The sequence below is a fragment of the Pelophylax lessonae genome (assembly GCF_965119305.1).
Source record: "Pelophylax lessonae genome assembly, chromosome: 6".
Taxonomy (NCBI): Eukaryota; Metazoa; Chordata; class Amphibia; order Anura; family Ranidae; genus Pelophylax; species Pelophylax lessonae.
Genome location: NC_138773.1, coordinates 1637324 through 1657970, shown reverse-complemented (window position 1 = coordinate 1657970; position 20647 = coordinate 1637324). Strand labels below are relative to the sequence as shown.

The 20647-nt window shown below is 47.1% G+C and overlaps 1 protein-coding gene across 1 annotated transcript in view; it reads left to right on the top strand.

Annotated features, from left to right (window-relative positions):
• The window catches only part of ITGAL (integrin subunit alpha L), a gene marked incomplete at both ends in the record, with an annotated part of 99806 nt that overhangs the window by 12915 nt on the left and 66244 nt on the right, over nucleotides 1-20647 (top strand). The window contains 7 exons of the mRNA XM_082260526.1: nucleotides 3093-3175; nucleotides 3258-3322; nucleotides 6425-6539; nucleotides 6845-6975; nucleotides 12942-13087; nucleotides 18199-18343; nucleotides 19803-19998. Coding sequence (XP_082116652.1) covers nucleotides 3093-3175; nucleotides 3258-3322; nucleotides 6425-6539; nucleotides 6845-6975; nucleotides 12942-13087; nucleotides 18199-18343; nucleotides 19803-19998 — 881 coding nt within the window. The remainder of the gene's footprint in view (nucleotides 1-3092; nucleotides 3176-3257; nucleotides 3323-6424; nucleotides 6540-6844; nucleotides 6976-12941; nucleotides 13088-18198; nucleotides 18344-19802; nucleotides 19999-20647) is intronic.

Here is a 20647-nt window from a genome sequence, read left to right as displayed (position 1 = left end):
TAAAAGGTCCTGGGAGGAGGTGATGAAGGGGGGAGGAGGTTCTTGGAGGAGACAATCAGAGAGGTGGATCCTAGAAGGAGATGAGGAGAGATGTAGAAGGTCCTGGGGGGAGGTGATGAGGGAGGTAAAAGGTCCTAGGAGGAGTTGACGAAGGGGTAGGAGGTTCTGGAAGGAAGTGAGGAGGGAAGTAAAAGGTCCTGGGAGGAAGTGACGAAGGGGGAAGGAGGTTCTTTTAGGAGGCAATGAGAGAGGTGGATCATAGAAGGAGATGATGAGGGTTGTAAAAGGTTCAAGGAGGAGGTGATGAGGGATGTAGAAGATCCTGGGTGGAGGTGAGGATGGAGGTAAATGGTCCTGGGAGGAGAGAGGTAAAAGGTCCTATGAAGAGGTGACGAGGGAGGTAGGAGGTACTGGGAGGAAGGAGGTAAAAGATCCTGGGTGGAGGTGAGGAGGGAGGTAAAAGGTCCTGGGAGGAGGTGACGAGGGAGGTAGGAGGTTCTTGGAGGAGACGATGAGAGAGGTGGATCCTAGAAGGAGATGATGAGAGATGTAAAAGGTCCAAGGAGGAGGTTATGAGGGATGTAGAAGATCCTGCATGGAGGTGGGGAGGGAGGGAGAAAGGAGGGCCTGGAATGAGGCAATGAGGAATGAAGGTCAGGATATGGTTCTGGTTCTGTGCCCAGTGGATTGTCCTAGCTGTCTGTACATGAGCCCTGGAGGGGGAGGGGGGAGGGGTGATGGGGGTTTAAAATGGAGAGGCTCATACAGCCTTCAACTAGCTGTTGTTTGGCAACCTAATAGTAGTGCCTTGGCCCGGCCCAACCCTGGCTAGAGTTCCACTTTAGAATGAACTATTATTTGTTCTACAAGACTTCTGTAGTGGAACGAATGTCCTTCCTGGTTCAGCCTTCACCCAGATTTGATGTTTTTAGAATTCTATTCTTTATTATCTGGGCTTTCTGAAAAGTTCCTCCCTCCCCCTGTTTGTATTTCTGCCCCTCCACCATAGTCAGTAGTATGGAGGAAGGGATCTCCTGGCGACATGTCCGGATCTGATCTCATCGTCAGGTCTTCAGCCGTCCCCTCTGTCTGGGGGTTCTTCCAATATGGAAGTTCTTTCCTCCATCACCATTTAGGACAGTTGAAGCCGGCAGAAAATTCAATGAGTTCAATCTGTTGGCTTCATGGCCCGCCCCCAAGGAATGTCATCCCATGGGATTGGTTGCTTGATGGACCTCCCCCAAGGAATGTCATCCCATGGGATTGGTTGCTTCATGGACCTCCCCCAAGGAATGTCATCCCATAGGATTGGTTGCTTCATGGACCGCGCCCAAGGAATGTCATCCCATGGGATTGGTTGCTTCATGGACCTCCCCCAAGGAATGTCATCCCATGGGTTTGGTTGCTTCATGGACCGCCGCCAAGGAATATCATCCCATGGGATTGGTTGCTTCATGGCCCGCCCCCAAGGAATGTCATCCCATGGGATTGGTTGCTTCATGGACCTCCCCCAAGGAATGTCATCCCATGGGATTGGTTGCTTCATGGACCTCCCCCAAGGAATGTCATCCCATGGGATTGGTTGCTTCATGGACCGCCCTCAAGGAATGTCATCCCATGGAATTGGTTGCTTCATGGACCTCCCCCAAGGAATGTCATCCCATGGGTTTGGTTGCTTCATGGACCGCCGCCAAGGAATATCATCCCATGGGATTGGTTGCTTCATGGACCGCCCCCAAGGAATGTCATCCCATGGGATTGGTTGCTTCATGGACCTCCCCCAAGGAATGTCATCCCATGGGATTGGTTGCTTGATGGACCTCCCCCAAGGAATGTCATCCCATGGGATTGGTTGCTTCATGGACCGCCCCCAAGGAATGTCATCCCATGGGATTGGTTGCTTCATGGACCTCCCCCAAGGAATGTCATTCCATGGGTTTGGTTGCTTCATGGACCGTCGCCAAGGAATATCATCCCATGGGATTGGTTGCTTCATGGACCGCCCCCAAGGAATGTCATCCCATGGGATTGCTTCACTGTTCTTGCCAGTAGTTTTTCTGTTTTTGCAGCTCTAGGACCCTTTCTCAGTAAATGTGGGGTTACGCTTTAGGTGAAGGGGGGGGGGTGAGGCGTCCTTTAGGGTACCTCTAGGAACAGGCTAAGTGTTGGTGACAGTTAGGGGACCCGCAGATTTCAGAGCTAACATGGCGGAAGGGAAAGGGAGAAGGATGAACAGCCCTGAATGATAATGAAGAGTCATACCTAACAAACATGAAGGTCTGCAGTGTGGGGGATTGATAGAGAAGGCAGAAGAGCTTGCAATCTATACAGGTATAAGAAAAGTCAGGTAGCTTAGTTGATCCAGAAGAAGTTGGGATGGTGGCAGTTTGGGATAAGATTGGCATTCATGGAGTCCATATCCTGGTGTTGGCGAGGAGCTCCAACCTGCTGCTCCTCTCCAGGAATTTCTTAGGCTCCTGACATGAAGTTCTGCTAATACACCTCAGTCCAGAGACTCCGCCCCTTTCACTTACCTTGTTATCACCATGTGACCTCAGTCCAGAGACTCCGCCCCTTTCACTTACCTTGTTATCACCATGTGACCTCGGTGCAGAGACTCCGCCCCTTTCACTTACCTTGTTAAAACCATGTGACCTCAGTCCAGAGACTCCGCCCCTTTCACTTACCTTGTTAAAACCATGTGACCTCAGTCCAGAGACTCCGCCCCTTTCACTTACCTTGTTATCACCATGTGACCTCAGTCCAGAGACTCCGCCCCTTTCACTTACCTTGTTATCACCATGTGACCTCAGTCCAGAGACTCCGCCCCTTTCACTTACCTTGTTATCACCATGTGACCTCAGTCCAGAGACTCCGCCCCTTTCACTTACCTTGTTATCACCATGTGACCTCAGTCCAGAGACTCCGCCCCTTTCACTTACCTTGTTATCACCATGTGACCTCAGTCCAGAGACTCCGCCCCTTTCACTTACCTTGTTATCACCATGTGACCTCAGAAGAAGGTTCTGGAAGGGTAGGTGTGTACTCGCCATCTGGTCTTCACCTCTCACACTTTCTATTTTCCTCCGCAGAATCCTGGTTGGTGATCCAGATTTGGGTCGGCTGCACTCCTGTGATGTCATCAGAGGGAAGTGTGACATCATCCCCCTCCCCAGTAAGAGAATACAATCGATTTTTCAGTGTCTCCCCGCCATAACCTGAATGAACTGGATTCAGTCTGTCCTCTTCTGTCTCAGGTCAGAACACCACCAACCACATTGGACTGACGCTGGAGGTGGAGCCAAAGTCCGGAGGCAGCATTGTGAGTATAATGTATAGGGAGGGGCCATGTGTGTGTTATAGAATATATATTATATATATAGTGGGGTGTATGTTATAGAATATATATTATATATATATAGTGGGGTGTATGTTATAGAATATATATTATATATATAGTGGGGTGTATGTTATAGAATATATATTATATATATAGTGGGGTGTATGTTATAGAATATATATTATATATATATATAGTGGGGTGTGTGTTATAGAATATATATTATATATATAGTGGGGTGTATGTTATAGAATATATATTATATATATAGTGGGGTGTATGTTATAGAATATATATTATATATATATATAGTGGGGTGTATGTTATAGAGTATATATTATATATATAGTGGGGTGTATGTTATAGAATATATATTATATATATAGTGGGGTGTGTGTTATAGAATATATATTATATATATAGTGGGGTGTATGTTATAGAATATATATTATATATATAGTGGGGTGTATGTTATAGAATATATATTATATATATAGTGGGGTGTGTGTTATAGAATATATATTATATATATATAGTGGGGTGTATGTTATAGAGTATATATTATATATATATATAGTGGGGTGTATGTTATAGAATATATATTATATATATAGTGGGGTGTGTGTTATAGAATATATATTATATATATAGTGGGGTGTATGTTATAGAATATATATTATATATATATAGTGGGGTGTATGTTATAGAATATATATTATATATATATAGTGGGGTGTGTGTTATAGAATATATATTATATATATAGTGGGGTGTATGTTATAGAATATATATTATATATATATAGTGGGGTGTATGTTATAGAGTATATATTATATATATAGTGGGGTGTATGTTATAGAATATATATTATATATATAGTGGGGTGTATGTTATAGAATATATATTATATATATAGTGGGGTGTGTGTTATAGAATATATATTATATATATATAGTGGGGTGTATGTTATAGAGTATATATTATATATATATATAGTGGGGTGTATGTTATAGAATATATATTATATATATAGTGGGGTGTGTGTTATAGAATATATATTATATATATAGTGGGGTGTATGTTATAGAATATATATTATATATATATAGTGGGGTGTATGTTATAGAATATATATTATATATATATAGTGGGGTGTGTGTTATAGAATATATATTATATATATAGTGGGGTGTATGTTATAGAATATATATCATATATATATAGTGGGGTGTATGTTATAGAATATATATTATATATATATAGTGGGGTGTATGTTATAGAATATATATTATATATATATAGTGGGGTGTATGTTATAGAATATATATCATATATATATAGTGGGGTGTATGTTATAGAATATATATCATATATATATAGTGGGGTGTATGTTATAGAATATATATTATATATATAGTGGGGTGTATGTTATAGAATATATATTATATATATAGTGGGGTGTGTGTTATAGAATATATATTATATATATAGTGGGGTGTATGTTATAGAATATATATTATATATATATAGTGGGGTGTATGTTATAGAATATATATTATATATATATAGTGGGGTGTATGTTATAGAATATATATTATATATATATAGTGGGGTGTGTGTTATAGAATATATATCATATATATATAGTGGGGTGTGTTATAGAATATATATTATATATATATAGTGGGGTGTATGTTATAGAATATATATTATATATATAGTGGGGTGTGTGTTATAGAATATATATTATATATATATATAGTGGGGTGTGTGTTATAGAATATATATTATATATATATATAGTGGGGTGTATGTTATAGAATATATATTATATATATATAGTGGGGTGTATGTTATAGAATATATATTATATATATATAGTGGGGTGTATGTTATAGAATATATATTATATATATATAGTGGGGTGTATGTTATAGAATATATATTATATATATATAGTGGGGTGTATGTTATAGAATATATATTATATATATAGTGGGGTGTGTGTTATAGAATATATATTATATATATAGTGGGGTGTGTTATAGAATATATATTATATATATAGTGGGGTGTATGTTATAGTATATATTATATATATAGTGGGGGTGTATGTTATAGAATATATATTATATATATATAGTGGGGTGTGTGTTATAGAATATATATTATATATATAGTGGGGTGTATGTTATAGAATATATATTATATATATAGTGGGGTGTATGTTATAGAATATATATTATATATATATAGTGGGGTGTGTGTTATAGAATATATATTATATATATAGTGGGGTGTATGTTATAGAATATATATTATATATATAGTGGGGTGTGTGTTATAGAATATATATTATATATATATAGTGGGGTGTGTGTTATAGAATATATATTATATATATAGTGGGGTGTGTGTTATAGAATATATATTATATATATATAGTGGGGTGTATATTATAGAATATATATTATATATATAGTGGGGTGTGTGTTATAGAATATATATTATATATATAGTGGGGTGTGTGTTATAGAATATATATTATATATATAGTGGGGTGTGTGTTATAGAATATATATTATATATATAGTGGGGTGTGTGTTATAGAATATATATTATATATATATAGTGGGGTGTATATTATAGAATATATATTATATATATAGTGGGGTGTGTGTTATAGAATATATATTATATATATATAGTGGGGTGTATATTATAGAATATATATTATATATATAGTGGGGTGTGTGTTATAGAATATATATTATATATATAGTGGGGTGTGTGTTATAGAATATATATTATATATATAGTGGGGTGTGTGTTATAGAATATATATTATATATATAGTGGGGTGTGTGTTATAGAATATATATTATATATATATAGTGGGGTGTATATTATAGAATATATATTATATATATAGTGGGGTGTGTGTTATAGAATATATATTATATATATATAGTGGGGTGTATATTATAGATTATATATTATATATATAGTGGGGTGTGTGTTATAGAATATATATTATATATATAGTGGGGTGTTGATTATAACGCTGTCACCCCCTCCCCCCAGGTTTGTGGCTCCGACACCCCTCATGAATGTGACCAGACGATGTACATGAATGCCGCGTGTTATTCCGTGAACTCCAGCCTGACCCCGTCCCCGAAACTCACCCCTGGGTATCAAGGTGAGGGCGGGGCTAGGGTCACCTGAGATAACAGAGCTCCTCCCACTACTTATCTATTCATTCATAGCTCATCTTACTAGTCACCTGTCATATACAGCTCCTCCCTCCCATGACAAATATCTCCTCCCGCTGTAGCATAGAGCTCCTCCCACATCTTCTGTAGCATAAAGCTCCTCCCACATCTTCTGTAGATAAAGCTCCTCCCACTCAGCTGTCTGGATTCCTATATAACAATCAGCGGAGTCTCCTCATTGGTCCCATGATGACGGGGGGGAGACCCCCACCTAATCTTCTTCTCTCCATAGAATGCCAGAAGGCCGAAGTGGACCTCTGCTTCCTGTTTGATGGTTCCAGCAGTTCCGGGCCCCCTGAGCTGAGATCCATCCAAATTTTCCTGAACAACGCCATCGAGAACCTGAGGAACACCACAGTGCATGTAAGATATGAGACGGGGGAGGGGGGGGGGGCAATATCTCTGCTGTCTCTATACACAATCTCTACTCCCCCACCCTCCAATACACCATGTCTACCCCGCCCCCCCCGTCCAATACACCATCTGTAAGCCCCCCCCACCCCCACCCCCACCCTCCAATACACCATCTCTACTATCCTCCCCCACCCTCCAATACACCATCTCTACTATCCTCCCCCACCCTCCAATACACCATCTCTACTATCCTCCCCCACCCTCCCAATACACCGTCTCTACTATCCTCCCCCACCCTCCAATACACCATCTCTACTATCCTCCCCCACTCCCCAATACACCATCTCTACTATCCTCCCCCACCCTCCAATACACCATCTCTACTATCCTCCCCCACCCTCCAATACACCATCTCTACTATCCTCCCCCACCCTCCAATACACCGTCTCTACTATCCTCCCCCACCCTCCAATACACCGTCTCTACTATCCTCCCCCACCCTCCAATACACCGTCTCTACTATCCTCCCCCACCCTCCAATACACCGTCTCTACTATCCTCCCCACCCTCCAATACACCATCTCTACTATCCTCCCCCACCCTCCAATACACCATCTCTACTATCCTCCCCCACCCTCCAATACACCATCTCTACTATCCTCCCCCACCCCCCAATACACCATCTCTACTATCCTCCCCCACCCTCCAATACACCGTCTCTACTATCCTCCCCACCCTCCAATACACCATCTCTACTATCCTCCCCCACCCTCCAATACACCATCTCTACTATCCTCCCCCACCCTCCAATACACCATCTCTACTATCCTCCCCCACTCCCCAATACACCATCTCTACTATCCTCCCCCCACCCTCCAATACACCATCTCTACTATCCTCCCCACCCTCCAATACACCATCTCTACTATCCTCCCCCACCCTCCAATACACCATCTCTACTATCCTCCCCCACCCTCCAATACACCATCTCTACTATCCTCCCCCACCCCCCAATACACCATCTCTACTATCCTCCCCCACCCCCCAATACACCATCTCTACTATCCTCCCCCACCCCCCAATACACCGTCTCTACTATCCTCCCCCACCCTCCAATACACCATCTCTACTATCCTCCCCCATCCTCCAATACACCATCTCTACTATCCTCCCCCACCCTCCAATACACCATCTCTACTATCCTCCCCCACCCTCCAATACACCATCTCTACTATCCTCCCCCACCCTCCAATACACCATCTCTACTATCCTCCCCCACCCTCCAATACACCGTCTCTACTATCCTCCCCCACCCTCCCAATACACCATCTCTACTATCCTCCCCCACCCTCCAATACACCATCTCTACTATCCTCCCCCACCCTCCAATACACCATCTCTACTATCCTCCCCCACCCTCCAATACACCATCTCTACTATCCTCCCCCACCCTCCAATACACCATCTCTACTATCCTCCCCCACCCCCCAATACACCATCTCTACTATCCTCCCCCACCCTCCAATACACCATCTCTACTATCCTCCCCCACCCTCCAATACACCATCTCTACTATCCTCCCCCACCCTCCAATACACCATCTCTACTATCCTCCCCCACCCTCCAATACACCATCTCTACTATCCTCCCCCACCCTCCAATACACCATCTCTACTATCCTCCCCCACCCTCCAATACACCATCTCTACTATCCTCCCCCACCCCCCAATACACCATCTCTACTATCCTCCCCCACCCTCCAATACACCATCTCTACTATCCTCCCCCACCCTCCAATACACCATCTCTACTATCCTCCCCCACCCCCCAATACACCATCTCTACTATCCTCCCCCACCCTCCAATACACCGTCTCTACTATCCTCCCCCACCCTCCCAATACACCGTCTCTACTATCCTCCCCCACCCTCCAATACACCATCTCTACTATCCTCCCCCACCCTCCAATACACCATCTCTACTATCCTCCCCCACCCTCCCAATACACCATCTCTACTATCCTCCCCACCCCCCAATACACCATCTCTACTATCCTCCCCACCCTCCAATACACCATCTCTACTATCCTCCCCCCACCCTCCAATACACCATCTCTACTATCCTCCCCCACCCTCCAATACACCATCTCTACTATCCTCCCCCACCCCTCCAATACACCATCTCTACTATCCTCCCCCACCCCCCAATACACCATCTTTACTATCCTCCCCCACCCCCCAATACACCATCTCTACTATCCTCCCCCACCCTCCAATACACCATCTCTACTATCCTCCCCCACCCTCCAATACACCGTCTCTACTATCCTCCCCCACCCCCCAATACAGCATCTCTACTATCCTCCCCCACCCCCCAATACACCATCTCTACTATCCTCCCCCACCCTCCAATACACCGTCTCTACTATCCTCCCCCACCCTCCAATACACCATCTCTACTATCCTCCCCCACCCTCCAATACACCATCTCTACTATCCTCCCCCACCCTCCAATACACCATCTCTACTATCCTCCCCCACCCTCCAATACACCATCTCTACTATCCTCCCCCACCCTCCAATACACCATCTCTACTATCCTCCCCCACCCCCCAATACACCATCTCTACTATCCTCCCACCCTCCAATACACCATCTCTACTATCCTCCCCCAACCTCCAATACACCATCTCTACTATCCTCCCCCACCCTCCAATACACCATCTCTACTATCCTCCCCCACCCTCCAATACACCATCTCTACTATCCTCCCCCACCCTCCAATACACCGTCTCTACTATCCTCCCCCCACCCTCCAATACACCATCTCTACTATCCTCCCCCACCCTCCAATACACCATCTCTACTATCCTCCCCCACCCTCCAATACACCGTCTCTACTATCCTCCCCCCACCCTCCAATACACCATCTCTACTATCCTCCCCCACCCTCCAATACACCATCTCTACTATCCTCCCCCACCCTCCAATACACCATCTCTACTATCCTCCCCCACCCTCCAATACACCATCTCTACTATCCTCCCCCACCCTCCAATACACCATCTCTACTATCCTCCCCCACCCTCCAATACACCGTCTCTACTATCCTCCCCCACCCTCCCATACACCATCTCTACTATCCTCCCCCACCCTCCAATACACCATCTCTACTATCCTCCCCCCACCCTCCAATACACCATCTCTACTATCCTCCCCCACCCTCCAATACACCATCTCTACTATCCTCCCCCACCCTCCAATACACCACCTCTACTATCCTCCCCCACCCCCCAATACACCATCTCTACTATCCTCCCCCACCCTCCAATACACCATCTCTACTATCCTCCCCCCACCCTCCAATACACCATCTCTACTATCCTCCCCCACCCCCCAATACACCATCTCTACTATCCTCCCCCACCCCCCAATACACCGTCTCTACTATCCTCCCCCACCCCCCAATACACCATCTCTACTATCCTCCCCCCACCCTCCAATACACCATCTCTACTATCCTCCCCCACCCCCCAATACACCATCTCTACTATCCTCCCCCACCCTCCCAATACACCATCTCTACTATCCTCCCCCACCCTCCAATACACCATCTCTACTATCCTCCCCCCACCCTCCAATACACCGTCTCTACTATCCTCCCCCACCCTCCAATACACCATCTCTACTATCCTCCCCCACCCCCCAATACACCATCTCTACTATCCTCCCCCCACCCTCCAATACACCATCTCTACTATCCTCCCCCACCCTCCAATACACCGTCTCTACTATCCTCCCCCCACCCTCCAATACACCGTCTCTACTATCCTCCCCCACCCTCCAATACACCATCTCTACTATCCTCCCCCACCCTCCAATACACCATCTCTACTATCCTCCCCCACCCCCCAATACACCGTCTCTACTATCCTCCCCCACCCTCCAATACACCGTCTCTACTATCCTCCCCCACCCTCCAATACACCATCTCTACTATCCTCCCCCACCCCCCAATACACCATCTCTACTATCCTCCCCCACCCTCCCAATACACCATCTCTACTATCCTCCCCCACCCTCCAATACACCATCTCTACTATCCTCCCCCACCCCCCAATACACCGTCTCTACTATCCTCCCCCACCCTCCAATACACCATCTCTACTATCCTCCCCCACCCTCCAATACACCATCTCTACTATCCCCCCCACCCTCCAATACACCACCTCTACTATCCTCCCCCACCCCCCAATACACCATCTCTACTATCCTCCCCCACCCCCCAATACACCATCTCTACTATCCTCCCCCACCCCCCCAATACACCATCTCTACTATCCTCCCCCACCCTCCAATACACCGTCTCTACTATCCTCCCCCACCCTCCAATACACCGTCTCTACTATCCTCCCCCACCCTCCAATACACCATCTCTACTATCCTCCCCCACCCTCCAATACACCACCTCTACTATCCTCCCCCACCCCCCAATACACCATCTCTACTATCCTCCCCCACCCTCCAATACACCATCTCTACTATCCTCCCCCCCACCCTCCAATACACCATCTCTACTATCCTCCCCCACCCTCCAATACACCATCTCTACTATCCTCCCCCACCCTCCAATACACCGTCTCTACTATCCTCCCCCACCCTCCAATACACCGTCTCTACTATCCCCCCCCCACCCCCCAATACACCGTCTCTACTATCCTCCCCCCACCCTCCAATACACCATCTCTACTATCCTCCCCCACCCCCCAATACACCATCTCTACTATCCTCCCCCACCCCCCAATACACCATCTCTACTATCCTCCCCCACCCCCCAATACACCATCTCTACTATCCTCCCCCACTCCCCAATACACCATCTCTACTATCCTCCCCCACCCTCCAATACACCACCTCTACTATCCTCCCCCACCCTCCAATACACCATCTCTACTATCCTCCCCCACCCCCCAATACACCATCTCTACTATCCTCCCCCACCCTCCAATACACCATCTCTACTATCCTCCCCCACCCTCCAATACACCATCTCTACTATCCTCCCCCACCCTCCAATACACCATCTCTACTATCCTCCTCCACCCTCCAATACACCATCTCTACTATCCTCCCCCACCCTCCAATACACCATCTCTACTATCCTCCCCCACCCCCCAATACACCATCTCTACTATCCTCCCCCACCCTCCCAATACACCACCTCTACTATCCTCCCCCACCCCCCAATACACCATCTCTACTATCCTCCCCCACCCTCCAATACACCATCTCTACTATCCTCCCCCACCCCTCCAATACACCATCTCTACTATCCTCCCCCACCCTCCAATACACCATCTCTACTATCCTCCCCCACCCTCCAATACACCATCTCTACTATCTTCCCCCCACCCTCCAATACACCATCTCTACTATCCTCCCCCACCCTCCAATACACCATCTCTACTATCCTCCCCCACCCTCCAATACACCATCTCTACTATCCTCCCCCCACCCCCCAATACACCATCTCTACTATCCTCCCCCACCCTCCAATACACCATCTCTACTATCCTCCCCACCCCCCAATACACCATCTCTACTATCCTCCCCACCCTCCAATACACCATCTCTACTATCCTCCCCCACCCTCCAATACACCATCTCTACTATCCTCCCCCACCCTCCAATACACCATCTCTACTATCCTCCCCCACCCCCCCAATACACCATCTCTACTATCCTCCCCCACCCCCCAATACACCGTCTCTACTATCCTCCCCCACCCTCCAATACACCATCTCTACTATCCTCCCCCACCCTCCAATACACCATCTCTACTATCCCCCCACCCTCCAATACACCATCTCTACTATCCTCCCCCACCCTCCAATACACGTCTCTATTATCCTCCCCCACTCTCTAATTCATCATCTTCCACCAAAGTAATCTCCACTTCCCTTCTTTCTCTTTCAGTTGGCCATTGTGCAGTTTGCTGGCAGATTTAGGACAGAATTAGACTTCAATCAGTATCAGAAATTCAATAACCTCACCGATGTAATAAATAATTTGTCTTTGTTAGGAGGGAGAACTTTAACTTTCAGTGCCATCAAATACACCCTGTAAGTAACCATCTTGTGTATATGGACGGTCTTATATATGTTGGATATTAACCATAAGATATTTATACATTTTACCTAAAATAATGGCCTCCAGGAAAAGTCTTCCTTGTGGCCCTTTTGTTGTTGTGACCATTGAAGGAGCGTGGAGCGCGGAGTGTGGAGCGCGGAGTGTGGAGCGCGGAGCGTAGAGCGTAGAGCGTGGATCGTGGAGCGCGGAGCGTAGAGCGCGGATCGTGGAGCGCGGAGCGTAGAGCGTGGATCGTGGAGCGTAGAGCGCGGAGCGTGGAGCGTGGAGCGTGGAGCATGCTCCTTCAGTTTAGTCAGAAATGGAGTTTCAACCATATCTCCCAACTGTTTGAGATAGGAGAGCGGGACACCTTACATCACAAAGTATGGAGGCGAAGAACATTCCCCCAGCTTAGAGGACCAGAAAACCCTACAAATGGTTGATTAAACCCTGTCGTGGAAATTAATAGGGCTTGGAGCATAGAAACCCGCTCAGTGCGCTGAAGGTTAATACGCACTGTGACGAGACCCTTGCTCGCCCTGTCCGCTCTCCCGACACTCCTCTGCTACTAGCGAGTCAGCTTGCAGATCGCATCGTCTGATGGTTCGGTCAACCAAGGATCCGGGATCCGAACTACAGCTATGTGCCGTCCGGAATCCATTAGAACAAACACCAAGCAGGCTGTATGTAAGTTCAAGCAGGAAGACAATTTATTGGAAGAACACAGCACACTTTATACAGAAAGTGGAATATCCATGCAAATGAGGGCTTGAAATGAGTCAACAGGGATTGGTCAGATAGCTTTGACCAATGCAAATGAGGGCTTGAAAATGAGTCAGTAGTGATTGGTCAGATAACTTTGACCAATGCAAGGAGACAGAAGCCCCAGGGGGCAATCAATGTACACAATAGTCAGACACAGAACAATGGTTGTCTAACGAGCCCTGAATACACATTACTCTGTGTCAATACCTCCCTTAGCAGACAACAGGTGCGGTCATTAGCATTAGCCCACCTGACAATAGTTGAATGGGGAGCCACCCCAGACAGTCCGGCTCCTCAGAACTTCCTGGGATGACCATATAAGGAGAGGGCTTCCTGCTCAGAAACCTCATGGCAAAGGGAACAATTGACCTTGCTGACAAAAATGACGCAATTCAACCCCTCACCCATCTGTCCTTAAATTCCAGTGATGGTGAACACCATCACATATCTTCCCCCGGGTAAACAGTCCAACAGCCACAGTGGGACCCCGAACGGGTCAACTCGAGGATGTTGGAAAAGTAGTCTTAAGGTTCTAGGTCTGTCTGCCGGGATAACCCCTCAGCATTCCCATGTATATTCCTGGTGTAGGGGTGTGGGGCCTTTGTGTAATTGAGAAATCTACACGTATGTGTCTTCCATCAAGTTCCATGCCATTTGCATGTTCTTTTGCTTCCTTTGCGTCTTCAACATTTTCAAAGCAGACAAACGCGAAACCCCTGGAACGCCGAGACTGCCGATCATACACAATGGATACATCAGCCATTGGACCATATTCTGAAAATACTTCTCTTAGATCTCGCTCCGTTGTGTAACGACTTAGGCCAAACACGCCCAAACAGCAGTTAGGATCAGGATTTACCGGACGTACTCTACTTCCTATATGCCGCCTTCGATTTGACATGGGAGAGCGACTGTGGCTGTGACGTCTGGTGGTCCCGGCCATGGTGGCCTCTGGGGCATAAGAGGAAGTTAAATGGCCCAAATCGTTTCCCAAAAGTACTTCTGCGGGTAACTCGCGTAGCAATCCCACTCGCACATATCGCTCCCCTGAGCCCCAATCCAAGAGGACTTGGGCGGTGGATAAACGTAGCACCTGGCCCCCTGCTACCCTGACTGCAACAGTCTGGCCGGTCCGGGCTGACTGGGGAATCATGTGAGGCTGGATGAGGGTAATTGTAGCCCCGGAATCGCGGAGTCCCTGGGCCGGCTGCCCATTAACCCATACTGCCTGGCGATGGTGCTGCCGATTATTTCCGGCAGCAGCTTGGACAGGATCCGCTTCGAAAAGTTCGCCGCACTCTTCCTGAACATCTCGATGGATGGGCTCATTCTGGTAGCAATGAGCCGCTGGTCTGGATGGATGATTAGTCTCTCGATACCTCGTGGATTGGCTAGGGCAATGTCGTTGCAGATGACCAGTTTGGTTACAGGTATAGCACTTAGGTCCGGTAGGAGGGTTGGGTCGGGCTGGGGGTCTCGAGGCAGACCACTGAGGTACTGAAGTCGGCTTAGAGGCTGGTAAACTGGGCCGAGATAGTGGATAGCGCTCGTTTTCGCCTGACCTTGTTGTACCGTCTGTGGTTGTTTATCTCGCACCCAATCCCGTACTACCGGAGGGGTGTGGTTAAAAAACTGTTCTAATAGTACTAGCTGGGTGATGTCCTCTATGGTATGAGCGTGGCTTCCCTGGAACCAGCTCTTAAGGTTCCGCTGCATATGATGTGCCCACTCCACGTATGTTGTGTTGGTTTGTTTCCGGGATTCTCGAAACTTAATCCGGTTGGCTTCGGGTGTAATGGCAAATCGGGCTAGCAAAGCTTCTTTTACCCGGTCGTAGTCTTTAGCGTCTTCGTCCTCCAGGGCCCAAAATGCATCCGCCGCTCTGCCCGTTAAATTACTCGCCAGTAAAACGACCCAATCTTGGGACAGTACTTCATGTATCTGGCAAAGTCTCTCAAAGTCCTGCAGGAATGCGTCAATTTCCTCCTCTCCTTCCTTAAATAGTTTGAACGCCCGAAAGGGCAACTTACGGACAGTCGCTGCATCTTTAGGCGTTTTCTCCGATTGCCGTATTTCTGCCATTTTCTGCTCATGTTGCCGCTCTCGTTCCCTCTCTTGCCGTTCTCGTTCTTTCTCTTGTCGCTCATCCTGCAGCTGGATGTCTCTAATGGCATTCTGTATGGCGGTCTCTGATGGGTTAGCACCATATAATGCCAACCGCTCCCGAACTCGTTGCTGAAAAAAGTCTTCAACTGACCGGGGTCCTGCATCACCATCCCTCTGATCCATCTCGCCTAGCTCACTGATCAGGGGGCCTTGTTCTTTGTCCCACCGGTCCCTCCGCGGCTCTCAAGTAAGTCTTTCAGCGTGGCTCTCCTGCATGCTGCATAGCTGGTCATTGACTCTGGTGGTTTGGAGTGTCCCGGTAACTGGAGAGCAAATCCCACCGCTGCCAACCAATGTGACGAGACCCTTGCTCGCCCTGTCCGCTCTCCCGACACTCCTCTGTTTCTAGTCAGTCAGCTTGCAGATCGCATCGTCTGATGGTTCGGTCAACCAAGGATCCGGGATCCGAACTACAGCTATGTGCCGTTCGGAATCCATTACAACAAACACCAAGCAGGCTGTATGTAAGTTCAAACTGGAAGACAATTTATTGGAAGAACACAGCACACTTTATACAGAAAGTGGAATATCCATGCAAATGAGGGCTTGAAATGAGTCAACAGGGATTGGTCAGATAGCTTTGACCAATGCAAATGAGGGCTTGAAAATGAGTCAGTAGTGATTGGTCAGATAACTTTGACCAATGCAAGGAGACAGAAGCCCCAGGGGGCAATCAATGTACACAATAGTCAGACACAGAACAATGGTTGTCTAACGAGCCCTGAATACACATTACTCTGTGTCAATACCTCCCTTAGCAGACCACAGGTGCGGTCATTAGCATTAGCCCACCTGACAATAGTTGAATGGGGAGCCACCCCAGACAGTCCGGCTCCTCAGAACTTCCTGGGATGACCATATTAGGAGAGGGCTTCCTGCTCAGAAACCTAGTGGCAAAGGGAACAATTGACCTTGCTGACAAAAATGACGCAATTCAACCCCTCACCCATCTGTCCTTAAATTCCAGTGATGGTGAACACCATCACACGCACCGAACACTGTTATTACCTGGTACTGAAAAGTACAATTGTACCTCTCTTTTGTATAAGGTTTCTAAGCACTCGGCAGCAAAGGAAATGAACAGACAAGCTTGCTGTAGTCAATTTGATGCTATCTGGAGAGTGACTGACTCCTCCAAGACCAGTGGGTTTATTTAACAAAAGGGTGTTATAGGGAGTGGCTTCAAGACCACCAATCACAGAACATGTATACATTCAAAGTACAATAGAAACTGTAGAGTGGATGCCCATGAATGGACACGGCCGAACAAAAGGGAATTCCAACTGGAGCACATGGTTTCCTATTGTTCACCCATGTCAATCCATAAACATGGACTCATACTTGTTAGTGGGTCCAATCATACATGATTCATATATAAACCAAATGTGACAGTGACCATTCTATTTGTTCCAGTTGATGAGGTTTTATCTGCATAAGATAATAGCAGCAGCCCCTCAGTCACACCGATCGAATGTGACTAAAAGGAGCCATCTATTAATCTTGGTACAATGCTAAGAATTTCCATATCACAAACATATCTCAGCAGTACGGGGCCCCGAATGGCGGATATAGATCTGTGTGATGAACTCTCTTTGCTACTAGTATTGTGCCATCTCCAATGGAAGGTTTTCACTAACAAGTCTTTCCTGCAATGACAGTTAAAGCGACAATCACTGTGAATAACGATTATCGGTAAAACCCGACACTGGGAGACATTATAACTATTTAACTAAAGAAATTTCCACAATTAAATTTCCACAACAGCCCACAAATACTTTACTATTATAGTGGCTACTTTACATAACAAAGTAAGTCATTTGGAGGTTGGGTAGAAGGCCAACACATTTGGTAGGTAAGATGTGCGTTTCATTTATAAAGAAGTAAACATCAGACCAAAAAAGAGGGAGAACTGCAGAGGAATGGATGAAAGGAAGTCCTGCAGCTTTCATAGAGGGACAGTCCCTCTGAATTGGAGACAGTTGGAAGCTATGGTTGTGACATCAATAAATTGGTTGGATGGACGGAGCTTCATCAGCTTCCAGAAGATTTCATGTTTCTCGTGTTCTTCGGGTTTACTTGTGGCTGTCGGTATCTATTGCTGTAATGTCAGCACTTTGACCTATCAGAAGCAGGATATAAATGCTGTTCTTAGCATGCCGTGTATTTCATACAGGGATAGAATTTATACAGAGAAGGCCGGACACCGTCCAAAGGCTAAGAGGGTCATTCTGATGCTGACAGATGGAGAAGCAAATGATGATAAAGGTGACATCATCGACCAGGCGGAGAGGCTGGGAGTGAAACGTTATCTCATCGGGGTAACTATCCAATTGCTTCCTTTTAATTCTCATCTGGATTTACTGTAATGTTTAGAGCTCAACCCCCAACCAGAAGTCAAGTTTGACTGACTACTGGACAGTTTAGTCACTTGCTGGCCCCCCGATACACAAGGAGTAAAATCTCCTCATCTGGGATTCCAGCTCCGTCCATTAGCATATATCAAGCTGGTGGTACTTCAGCCCCCAAGCAACCATTTATAACAAAATATCTGTTCTGTATGCAGTGGTGTATTTTGGTTTTGTGCTGCCCTAAGCAAGACTTAAATTGGGCGAGAGAGAGAGAGAGAGGGGGGGGGTGACAGAGAGAGGGGGGCCAGAGAGAGAAAGGGGAATGAGAAAGAGAGAGGGGGGTGAGAGAGAAAGAGAAAGAGAGAGGGGGTGAGAGAGAGAGAGAGAGAGAGGGGGTGAGAGAGAGAGAGATTGCGTAAGAGAGAGGGGTGAGAGAGAGAGGGGGGTGAGAGAGAGGGTGGGTGAGAGAGAGAGAGAGGGGGGTGGGTGAGTGAGAGAGAGGGGGGGTGAGAGAGAGAGGGGGGGATGAGAGAGAAAGAGAGATTGTGTGAGAGAGAGAGGGGGGTGAGAGAGAGAGTGGATGAGAGAGAGAGAGAGAGAGAGAGAGAGAGGGGGTGGGTGAGAGAGAGGGTGGGTGAGAGAGAGAGAGAGGGGGGGGTGAGTGAGAGAGAGAGGGGGGGTGAGTGAGAGAGAGGGGGGTGTGATAGAGGGGGTGAGTGAGAGAGAGAGGGGGTGAGAGAGGAGGGGTTGAGAGAGAGGGGGATGAGAAAGACAGAGAGGGGGTGAGTGAGAGAGAGAGAGGGGAGGAATGAGAGAGGAGGGGTTGAGAGAGAGAGAGAGGGGGGGATGAGAAAGAGAGAGGGGGTGAGAGAGAAAGAGAGAGGGGGTGAGACAGAGAGAGAGAGAGGGTGGGTGAGAGAGAGATAGTGAGAGAGAGAGAGAGAGAGAGGGGGTGAGTGAGAGAAAGAGGGGGGTGAGAGAGAGAGGGGGTGAGTGAGAGAGAGAGGAGGGGGGTGAGAGAGAGAGGGGGATGAGAGAGGCGGCTCCAATAGAGTCTCAGGTGGAGGGGGGGGTGGCTTTTTTGCTGCCCCCCTGCAAAGTGCTGCCCTAGGCCTGGGCCTTGTTGGCCTAGGCCAAAATACGGTACTGTCTGTATGGAATGATTGTTAGCTAACTTTGTCCATGATTTCCCGAATATCACCTTCCTTTTGGTTTTCTTGCCCATCCCCCCACCCTGCACTGTAGACCTGCCTATTGTGACTCCTCTCTCTGATTCTTCTTGGTGAATAGATGTGTTAGGTCTCCTGGGTATCGAGGGTCAAGAGCCTGGTGGGATTTTGTTCTTCTTCAGCCCTTTTCTGGGGGGGTAGCGTCACCCTGTCTGCTGCCATCTATCTCTTATCTCAGTCTTCATGACTCTCACCACCAGGTTGGGAACAATTTCAATACTTCTGACCTAGCAAAGAAACAGATGAAAGAACTTGCTTCAGAACCGAATGACCTTCACACCCGGGTGCTGAAAAACTTCAAAGAGCTGGAGAACCTGTTTTCAGAACTGCAGCAAAAAATCCTGGCCATTGAGGGTGTCCAGACCTGTGCTGTAGCTTCAGGAGGTGTCTGCAATGGTGAGCACAAGCCTGTGGTGGTGTAGGAATGGGGGGTAAAACTGTGAGTCCCAGCCTGTGGTGGAGTAATTGGGGGGGGGGGGTTGTAATGGTGAGACCCAGGCCTGTGGAGGGGTAATGGGAGTTGAAATTTTGAGGCTCAACCTGTGGTAGAGATATGGGGGCTGTAATGTTGAGGCCTGGGATGTGGTGAAATAATGGGGGGGGGTGTAATGGTGAGACCTGGCCTGTAGTAGAGTGATGGTGTGGAGTAATGAGCGGAGGAGTGTAATTGGTGAGGCCCAGCCTGTGGTGGGGTAATGGGAGTTGAAATATTGAGGATGTGGTAGAGGTATGGGGTCTGTAACAGTGAGACCTGGCCTGTGGTGGGGTCATGGTGGGGTTATAATGAGGCATGACCTGTGGTGGAGGAAAAGGAGGTTTAATATTGATCCCAGTCAGTGGTTGTGGAATGGGATATGTGTAATTGAGGCGCAGCCAGTGCAGGAAAGCGGGCAATGTAATATAGATGCCTGGCCTATGGTGGAGTAATGGGGTATAAAAATGAGGCATGACCTGTGGTGGAGGAATGGGGGGTGTAATATAGGGCCTGGCCTATGGTGGAATAATTGGAGGTGTAATGCTGGGGCCTGACCTGTGTTGGAGGAAT